This window comes from Gekko japonicus, unplaced genomic scaffold, assembly GCF_001447785.1.
Source record: "Gekko japonicus isolate JY-2015 unplaced genomic scaffold, Gekko_japonicus_V1.1 scaffold301, whole genome shotgun sequence".
Taxonomy (NCBI): domain Eukaryota; kingdom Metazoa; phylum Chordata; class Lepidosauria; order Squamata; family Gekkonidae; genus Gekko; species Gekko japonicus.
This window is the reverse complement of record NW_015175364.1, coordinates 572,633-583,171: the sequence shown is the minus strand read 5'-3', so window position 1 is coordinate 583,171 and position 10,539 is coordinate 572,633. Positions and strand designations below refer to the sequence as shown.

Genomic DNA, 10,539 nt, shown 5'->3' with positions numbered 1-10,539 from the left:
GCAGCAGCATGGGTCACACAGCCATAGTTCGTGATGCAATTATGCAGTGTGACACAGTGGTAAGAGTGCTGGACTGGGGAGCCCTTGTTCAAATTTCCCCGACGTTATTTTGGGTGGCCTTGGGAAAGCCATTCTCTTCACCCTGGCCCGTTCGTGGTTTTGTACTCTCAGTGGATTTCGTACATTATTTCGGTGCCTCGAAGCTCAGTACCAACGTTTTAATAATAACTAGCACAGACGCCTCAGGCCAGGCCTTAAAGGTGGGAAAGGGGCAGCCAGATCTATTTCACGCTGCTTGGAGGCCAACAGCGATGAAGCGCCAAGAAGCCTCCTTTCCCCCCAAGCGGCGAGATCCGGCTCGCCACAGTCAGGAACGATCACGGCTTGCCAAGCCCCCCCGCCCGTCGCCGGCTCCAGTCAGCCAGGAAGCCGGCTCAGAGCCGCAGCCCCACCAGCCGCTTTGTGGAGCCGGTGCTAGCGCGCTGGGAAGCCGGCGCCCCCGCGCCCCCCGCCGCTCCTGCCCACCCCGCTCAGCGCCGCCGCCGCCGCCCGCCCCGCTTGGCCGCCAGCCGGGCACCGAGCAACTTTCCCACGGCCGCCCGGCCACGCGTGTGGCTCCGCAGGCTCCCAACTGGCCCCGAGCCCAGCCAATCGCGCGAGCGCGGCGAGACAGCGAGGAAAGGGGGGGAGCGCTTCGAGCTCGGCCGGGTTTCCAAATTTGAGACTCTCCAGCCAATTGGAAGCAGGGGGAAGAAAGGGCGTGTCATCGAGGCGTCTCATGGCTGGCGGCTATTGGTCAACCATGGCCGATGCTCAGCCAACCAGAGGTGTGTGGGCAGTAAAGGGCTACACGGCGTTGTATGTGGCCGGGAGCGCTTGGCGCGGCTCCCTCCCCCTCCCCCGGCTAAGAGGCGAAGCGTGGGAACGGGATGGGGGAGACGCAGCCAGAGGGCGAGCGGCGGCGGCGCGATCATTGAGCTGGCACCGGGGGAATCGCCACCCAACCATCCGCTCACACAGGCAGGCAGGCAGAGCCTTCCCTTGCTGGCAGCATGAAGCGTGCACACCCAGAGTACAGTTCTTCCGACAGCGAGGAGCTGGATGAGCCCATCGAAGTGGAGAAGGAGAGCGCGGACGAGAATGGGTGAGGGCGCCGCCGGGGAATAGAGGCGCGTCGTCGCCTGTGGTTGGCGGGGCGGTGGGTTCGCTGGAGCAGTGCGGGATTTCGTTCTGAGTGTGACGGCCCCGCCCCCCCGGGGCCCCCCCCCCCCCAGTGGCAATGCAACGGAGACCCCAATCCTGGAGGTTCGTGACTTGGGACAACTTAGGGCCCCCATCGGTGACATTTGCTTCTGAGTAAACAAGGTTTAGGATTGCCCAGCAAGTTCCAGTAGCTCTGAGACTGGCTGCTGGAGTCTACACAGTCGTGCTGGATCCAGATCCAAAAAAACAAACCGCAATCCACGTAATTAATACCTTTTAGTAGGACCAGTCAAAATGACACAAAACTGTCTGTAGGGAGCAGGTTCCGTTGAGCTCGGCCAGCTGACTTCCGAGGCAATGTGCTAATGGCCAAGATCAAAGGTGGCGAGGTTAGGCACGGTCGCCAGGGGTGACACATTCTTAGGCGGCAATCTGATCCGACTTTATTTGGGAATAATTCTTGTTGAATAAAATGGGGTGTAAGTCTGAGTAAACTTGCATAGGATTGTGCTCTTAGAACTCTTCCTTCTTCCCTTGCATCTTGGCTCTGAGTGGCCCCTCTTAATGGCTGCCCTCCACCCTCCTTTTTTCCCTGTAAGTAACCCTAGAGGAGATTTTATTCCAATTTGTCTGAAGAAGTGTGCTTTGCACACGAAAGCCTACATTTTGAATAAACCCTTGTTGTTCTTAAAGGTACCACTGGACTCAAACTTTGCTCTTTTTCCTTCTCCCCTGTAATCAGAAGACTGTGAGCTCTGATTGTGGTTACTAGGTGATGAAATACAGGCGTTCTGCATGTGCTCAAGGCATTTAGCCTGGTTCCTATTTCTGTTTCCAAGAGCTAAGACTTTCACACAGTTTCTTGGGAGAAAGCCCATAGAAAGCATAGGAGCAAATATGCAAGAGGCTGGGCCTTGGTGTGCAGAAGAAGCGTCTAAGTGTGCATTAAGTTCGGTACTAGGATACCTGGAAACAAATGGAAATTGAAGCACCTGTTCTCTGTTTTTCCTTGCCTACATGTTTTAGCAATTCTTAGCCAAACTGTTTTCTACCTCCCATCCTCTTCCTGTCCAGATTTGCATTAACGCCTTCTTACTTTCTTGCTGATTTCAGAAACTTTAGTTCAGCTCCAGGGTCAATGTCCCCAACCACCACTTCCCAGATCCTGGCAAGGAAAAGACGCCGAGGTGTAAGTCTCCCTTTCCTGATTTTTCTCTGCTTAAAACGCCTTCCTTCTTAGAATGCCCCTCTCAAAAATTTTCTCTTGTCCTTTCAGATTATTGAGAAGCGTCGTCGTGATCGGATCAACAACAGCCTATCAGAACTGAGGAGGCTGGTGCCCAGTGCATTTGAAAAGCAGGTAACTTGTTGGCAGCTGGGAGAAGACTGAAGCCCACACAGCTTAGCCAGAAATGTGCCTTTCCTGGGCAGCCGTCTCCCCTGGCTTTTGTTCAGCAACCTTGTTTGCTGATAGTTGTCTCTTCTTCCTTAGGGATCTGCCAAATTGGAAAAGGCTGAAATCCTGCAGATGACTGTGGATCATCTGAAAATGTTGCACACTGCAGGAGGCAAAGGTAAAGATCCTTCCTTGCACAGGAAGCAGCAATCCATAATGTGTGAGGCTTGAATAGAAAATCCTGGTCAATTATACCAATTGGTGGAGGTTTTGGTGTGCTTCTTAGTGAAGGGAAATAATAGCTACCATGGAGAGAGCGAGCCCAGGAGCCACTGAATTGTGAGCATCAACTGCCATGCAGCCTGCACCTATTAACATTTACTCAGAAGTAAGTCTCACATACCCACTGGGACCTAGCCCCAGGTAAAGGTGCTGAGGATTGCTTTCTTTAGGCTGCATATCCACAGCTTGCTAAACAGCCTTATTAACTTTAAGTATTGCCTTTTAATAGATCAGCTTTGGCATCAGGGTTGTGGGTTTCGGCTAATGTAACAACTGTGTTAAATTAATAATAATAATGGTATGCCATGGCAATAAGAGAGCAGACGCCGATATGAACAGCAGTAATTTCTTTGGTTTAATATGCTGTTTACTGATGCATGCTTGCCGTAATCTATTTACTGATGCTCAGTAGCTGCAAATCATAGGCTGCAATTCATAACCCATTAACTATAGAGTAGTCCTATGAAAAAAAATCAGTGACGCTGCCCAGAGTAGCTGCATTGTAGTCAAAAGGTAATCTTCTCAGTTGAGGCTAATGCGGCTGTTCACTGAATGACGGGGTGGTAGTTTCTCAAACTTGCATAGGTTTGTTTGTATGAAACCACGCTCGTGGTTGTGGATGTTTATATCTCATGAATGCGCATTTCGTGTCCCGATTGCAGGCCAGGCAGGGATCAGAGTGGTGCCCCGGCTTGATCCCACACTTCCTATTATCTGCTATAGTAACCGTCAGTGTGGAGTTGCTCTGGTCTAGCTCAATGATTCCAGTAGGCTTAGACTGCCGTGACTCTGCATAGGATTGACTGCAAGGGATTGAGCTACAAAACAGGAAGTTCCTGTTTTGAATACAGTCTCTGCCATGAATTCAGTAGGCCTTCCTCAGCCTCTGCCCCGTGTGCAATTTAGGGATGACAATATTGACCAGCCTTTCGGGTGTTATTGTCAGGATGGTAATGAAAACAATATATTTGAAGAACACTGAACATTAGATAAATGGGAAGTGTTATTACTCTGTCCCTTACTAATGGCCACAAGGGTGATATATCTGAAGGGCATTTTCCCTGAATGTTCAGATTGCTTCACACATTTTTTCCACAGCTTTCCTATCCACAAGCCTGAAAAGCAGCCTAGTAGTATTCTCCCTGTGTTACCAATGTGGTGTGGAGGGTAAAAGAGAACTACCTGGCCAGTAAGGTTGCATTGCTAGTCTGAAATTTAAACTGGGACTTTCTGTGTGAGTGGTATTAGTATCTTCAAAGATGTAGAAATAAAAAGTGAGACTGCCAAGAGACAAGATCCTTCTATAGAACAGTGGATTTAAAATAGGAAGAGTAAGGGTGTGTGTGTGTGTTAAGAATGTTCTCTGTGTGGCTCCCCCCAGGACACTTTTATTAATGAAATATGGTCTATTTCTGTTTTTTCCTTTGTAGGTTTTGGGTATAGTTTCATGTGAGGGACATGAATCAACATGGAGTTAAGTGTGTTTAAGCCAGGTTATTTCAGTATAAGGTGGCCTAATCAATACTTGTATTAGTCAAGTGTACCGGGTAAAAATTTCTCTGAAGTAAATGAAAATGGTTCTGTAGAACATCTGGGTACTTGTGCACCTTCAATTCATTTGCCTGGGGCCAGAATAGAAGTTCATGGTCAATTATACCAATCACTGTGTTTCAGATGTGCTTCTTGGTTAACGGGGAATGATAGCGACCTCTTAAGGAAATATGCTGGGGAAGCCTTATTGGGATAGATGATCTACAGACTACAACTGGAAATAGGTCCTGTCCTAAGACAACATTCTTTGTTCCTTTCTCCTAGGCTATTTTGATGCCCATGCTCTGGCTATGGACTATCGGAGTCTAGGCTTTCGAGAGTGCTTGGCTGAAGTAGCCCGCTACCTTAGCATTATTGAGGGTCTGGACTCTTCTGACCCTCTTCGTGTGCGCCTCGTGTCTCATCTGAATAATTATGCCTCTCAGCGGGAAGCAGCAAGTAGTTCGCACACCGGGCTTGGACACATTCCTTGGGGCAGTGCCTTTGGACATCACCCACACATTTCCCACCCGTTACTGCTGCCTCAGAATGGGCACACGACTACTAATGGAGCAGCGACATCCACAGACGCCCATCACCAGAGCAGAATTGCTGCCCCTCATGCTGAATCATCTTCACTGAGAGTGCCCCCTAATGGCAGCATTGGACCAGTGCTTCCTGTAGTCACCGCGGCTTCTAAACTCTCTCCTCCCTTGCTCTCTTCTATGGCCTCCTTGTCTGCGTTCCCCTTTTCTTTCAGTTCGTTCCACTTGTTGTCCCCTAATGCCCTCAGTTCGTCTGCACCAGCACAGTCGGCCAGCCTTGGCAAACCCTACAGACCATGGGGAACTGAAATCGGGGCCTTTTAAGAACTAGCGAAGGGCAGAGAGAAGTGTAAATATCCAGCTGAGCTGGGGAGTTTTCGATGTCTGTTTTAAAACTCTTTAATAGGTTGAGATGAAAGGTACAGTTTCAGTTTTAACAAACGTTATACAAAAAGAGTGCCCCCCCCTACTTAAACTCTGTATTAGTAGTCTCTTAAAATAGTTGCTGAAAGTTTATCCAAATTTTTAAAGCACTCCAGAAGTTACTTTTGGAATAGAATTCTGCTGAATATTTCATTTATTTTTAAATGGAATTTTTTTGACTCCATTTTTCTGAGAACACTGGATCTCTTTATTTTTTAAAAATGTAGATTTTAGCATTTTATTACTTTCTTAGCTTTTCAAAACCACTTTTTTTTGCAGCTATAACACACCATTTTTGTTGTTAGTATATGATATTGAAACGTTCTGTAAGGAGAGAATCATTTATAAACTTATGTTCTGATTTTTATATTTCTGAGCAAAAGCGTTGACAAATCATGTGGACCAAAAAATTTTTTTTGACTGCTGCATCTGGACAGTCTGCCTTATGGGTTTTTTCTGTCCCCGAAGAAGGATATGCCATAACTTAAAAAGAAATATTCTGTGTCAAATGGTGATTCCTCTCCCCTACCCCAGCAACTTTCCACAAGAAAGGTTACAGACTAAGGTCCTGATCTTGAAAGCCCTTATGTGCTTCTCCATGTTTTTAATGTTAGAGCTTTGGTGTGTGTTATGTTAGATTTTAGGGTGGCAAGTACATGTCTGCTTATTTCTGCATTATACAGGCCATGCCTTTGGTCTAGTTGTTGGATACATCTTCATTGGAACTTGCCCTAGGCAGGGGTCGTTTCGTAGAAAAAGAGCTAGGGGATCTCATTAGCGTAACTCATTAGCATATGCCACACCCCCTGACATCACTGGAAGTGTGTCATAAGGCCACACCCCTTGACATCACTGGAAGTGTGTCATAAGGCCACACACCCCGCCCACAACGGTCCCGGCCGCCGCTGGCGGCCTTGCAGCTCCACTGCCGAGCCCCATGAGGGGCCCAGCGGTGGACCTGCAAGGCCGGCAGGAAGGCAAGGAAGCCCCGCGAAGGCCCTCCCTGGCCCCAGGCAGGCAGGGGTGGGGAGAGGCAGGGAGGAAGCAACTTACCCTCCCTCTTCTCCTGCCTCCTCCTGGCTGAATGAGGGCCGGAAGCGGGGCGGCTGGTAGCAGGGGGCGGGGCTTCATCATGTGCCCCGCCCCCCGTACCTCACCCGGGGGAACTGTGATCCCCCGCAATCCCCCCGAAATGACCTCTGGCCCTAGGAAAGATTGTGTGGTTTCAACCCTGAGAAGACCTGTTTGATCAGTAAAGTAGGACATTACCAGTACTAAGCAGATTTATACCCTTCTAAGTCCATCCGTGGGCTTAGTGTAGGGATGCCAGGCCTCCCAGCAACCAAGCTTGTTGTTTGCTGGCGCTTCAGGCACTGGTGGTAGGAAATGTGGGGAGGAGTGTACATCAGTACGCTCACCTCAATTCCAGTAAAAACCAGAAGTGCTACAGTAGATGCTCTAGCATTTTATGAGCACTCTATGGTAAAACCATGTCAGTTTTGTAAATATTAAAGCATCTGCATACTGATGTTGGCACACCAGAATCTGTCTCCCTGTTCTTCCTAGGGGTTGCCAACTGTGGACTGGTAACCATAGCTTAGGAGGCTGTACTGTTAAGTTTCCTGCTTAATGGGTGAACTTGAGCCTCATCAGCATTCTTCAGATTGCGGCCTGGTCATCCTGTTTTTAGAACCGTTTATTATGGGAAGCTGCAAGGCCACAATGGTGTTGTAATTGAGAAACTGGTCACAAACAGAATTTGATGGCAACTGAGAACAGAAGAAGAAGAAGAGATTGGATTTATATCCCAGCCTTCACTCGGAGTCTCAGAGCAGTTTACAAACTCCTTTCCCTTCCCCTCCCCACAACAGACACCCTGTGAGGTAGGAGGGGCTGAGAGAGCTCTTTCGAGAACTGCTCTTTCAAGAACAGCTCTGGCAGAACTATGGCTTGCCCACGGTCATCCAGCAGCTGCATGTGGAGGAGTGGGGAATCAAACCCGGTTCTCTCAGATTAGAATCCGTGCACGTAACCACTACACCAAACTGGCTCTCGAACAGGTTTCATCATAGCAGGGGGGAAAATGAAAAGATGTGAACTAGGAGAAACTGGAGGACTTCCAGCAGCTAAATGCAGCTGGGGTCCTCACTTAGCACAAGGGGATCTCTGTAATTCACCCCAGTCATGTTTCTTGTATGTTCTATGGCCACACATCTTGTATGTTCTATGGCTTACTAATATTTTCTTTAGTGCTTTTCAGGAACTAGCACAGGACAGAGAGGTCTATAAATATCCAGCTGAGCTGGGGAGTTTCCTGAAAGAAAAGAAAAAGGAAGAAATGACTAATTTTGCATTTAAAAGTAAAACCAAAACTGAGTCATTCCAACATTCTTCTTTGCCTAAATCTGGACTATTTATCTCTCTTGTATAATACAACTTGCATTGCAGTATTTGGGATCTTATAGTGCAGAATCCTGAGACACACCCGCCACCGGCACCCACTGGTAGATTGACAAACATCTACAAACACAGATGAGACCTGTTATTTTAATGACAAGTTCCAGAGAAGTAGCTGCATCAAGGTGTTGCAATCAATGCACCATAGAGTGTTGTGGTGCTTTAAGGCTAACAAATTCAAAAGGTTAGGCACGGGCTCAGTACAGCCTGGAAATGGCCAGCTCAGTACAGAAGGTCTCTCCTGGTAGGATACTCTACACTTTTCATCTTGCTTTGTCAGTTCATGATTTGTTGGGAATGGGCCACTCTAATTCTAATTAGATTGCTTGCTCTCTGATGGGATCTTGGTTTCATTTGTGTTTTTGGACAGAACTCTTCAGAATTGCAGGGTCTTTCAGCCTAGCTTTGTAATACTCTACCCCTGTACCCTTTTTTCATGTTGTACCCATGTATATATTTCTGCGAAGTAGCTGATGATTGTACTTCATGCATCTAAAGAAGTGGTCTCTGACATATGAAAGCTTATGCCACAATACATTTATTAGAGTGCCACCTGGTTTATTTTAATACACATACTTATCATGCAGGCAGTACTTACTGACTCTTTCCCTTTACTTCCATTCAGGGTAACATGAAGGGAATTCCTCAGTTTGAAAAGGTCTATTTTGTATACTTTTTGGGTTGGTTTCTTAAGAATCAGTTCTGCATAGGTTTGTTCCACAATGGCTACACTGAAGTGGCTTCCCCCAAATTGGACTTCTGTATTTGTGTTGTGCCTAAATAAATGGATAAGAACAACAAATGTTGAATGGTAGATCTCTCTAGCTAGGCAGGAGGGAAAGTAGTTTTCAAAAGGTTATGCTTTAGACTATCAGGGTTTTTTTTTGTGTGTTGCCTTAAATGTAATGCTTTTCAGTAAATGCATCTTGCTACAATTTACTGTTCCCCCCCCCCCAGTACTGTTCTCTGATGCATGTCTTGTAAAGCTGTATTTCAAAAGGAGCATTAGGAATCCATTTAACATTTATTTGAATTACCTGCAGGAGATAAGTGTGTTTGAAGCCTGAAAAGATAAACAACTTTCATTATTTGGGTTTTAAAACAGCCTCATCAGAGCAGAAATAGTACTGATAAACCATAGGTGCTAACTTATAAGTCTTCTCCAGGGACAATCACCAAACTGCTCCTTTGACATTTAAAAGTTGCAGAAAATAAATCCAAGATGCACAGTTGTGGTGTTATAGCTTTATTATATTAAAAAAGCAGTCATCTGCCGAATTTTTTTCTGTTATTAAAGAAGGCTCCTGTGCCTTTAAAAGAGTATGAGAAGGAAATCAAGGAGAATTCTATACATTGTCCAAGGTATAGTTCTTCCAACTGTAGTTTTTTTTTTTTGTAATCTGCCCAGTAAAACGAATTTCTAACCTGGTTAGAATTCCATTCCATTACAAAAAATATTGCAGGTGGGATGAGTTTGATGTGCATTTAGCTTGAAAAGATAATGCTGCCTTTTGCCATGTCAGCACTGATTCTTCAAGTTCATATTGTTTACTGATGGTGGCTGTCCAGATCTGAGATAGAGATAGTGTTATTTCACTACACTTGCTCCATTGAGACCTTTTAACTGGAGATGTTGGGGACCGAACCAGGGACCTTCTGCTAGTAGAGTAGATGCTTGGCCACTGAACCACAGTTACTTACTAAGCTGGTTCAAGCCTGAGTGTCCCTCCAGCTTTGCAATGTGTCTTGTTGACTTTCCTACCATGATTTATGTGGGAGAGCTGTAGAAGAGAAGGTTTCTGCATCTGATGAGGAAAACTCAAAGTGCGTGTGACATTATCATGCCTACTCTGTGCTGTTCATGGTGACAAACGTGAGCTCAGTTCTCCACCACTGTTACTTCTGTGCAATGCTATCCAGCAGATCTTTTCTGTGTTGTGAGGGAGCTCTTATCCCAGACCAGAAAATATACAGGCCCACTGTGATTTTTTGTGTGATGCATTTTGCAGATAAAATCACCTCCGCCATGAATTAAATTCTACAGTTGGTGAAATTCATCTTAGGGTGCTACTGGAGTACAGTCTAGTCTTAGTTGTATGAATGACCTTTTGTTGGTGAGGCCTAATGAAGTGGACAAGCTGCTCAGAAGTGTCCAGCCTACCAAATCTAGACTCTTGCCCTTCATTGCTGTTGGTATCGATTTGGGCTATATTGGCTGAATGGATCTGGGAGGTAATAAACATTTCCCAAGTTGAAAGAAGTGGCTGTATGATCTCTCCTGAAGAAGGAATCCCTGGACCCCACTAACCTGAACAACTGCTGCCCAGTGGCCAACATTCCATCTTTTACATAAGAACATAAGAGACACCAATGTTGGATCAGGCCAAAGGCCCATCCAGTCCAACACTCTGTGTCACACAGTGGCCAGAAATACCAGGTGCCATCAGGAGGTCCACCAGTGGGGCCAGGACATTAGAAGCGCTCCCACTGATGGACCTCTGCTCCATATGCTTATCTAATTCCCTTTTGAAGCTGTCCATGCTTGTAGCCTCCACCACTTCCTGTGGCAGTGAATTCCATGTGTTAATCACTCTTTGGGTGAAGAAGTACTTCCTTCTATCCGTTCTAACCCGACCACTCAGCAGTTTCATGGAGTGCCCACGAGTTCTTATATTGTGAGAAAGGGAGAAAAGTATCTCTTTC

General features: G+C 46.6%; 1 protein-coding gene across 1 annotated transcript; it reads left to right on the top strand.

The window, feature by feature from the left end:
• The first annotated feature begins 876 nt into the window (after nucleotides 1-876).
• HEY1 (hes-related family bHLH transcription factor with YRPW motif 1) lies at nucleotides 877-5,417 on the top strand. The gene is made up of 5 exons (XM_015425439.1): nucleotides 877-1,144; nucleotides 2,317-2,392; nucleotides 2,480-2,563; nucleotides 2,696-2,777; nucleotides 4,697-5,417. The coding sequence occupies exons 1-5, from the start codon at nucleotides 1,053-1,055 to the stop codon at nucleotides 5,278-5,280; spliced, it is 918 nt and encodes a 305-aa protein (XP_015280925.1). The 5' UTR covers nucleotides 877-1,052; the 3' UTR covers nucleotides 5,281-5,417.
• Nucleotides 5,418-10,539: the final 5,122 nt, after the last annotated feature.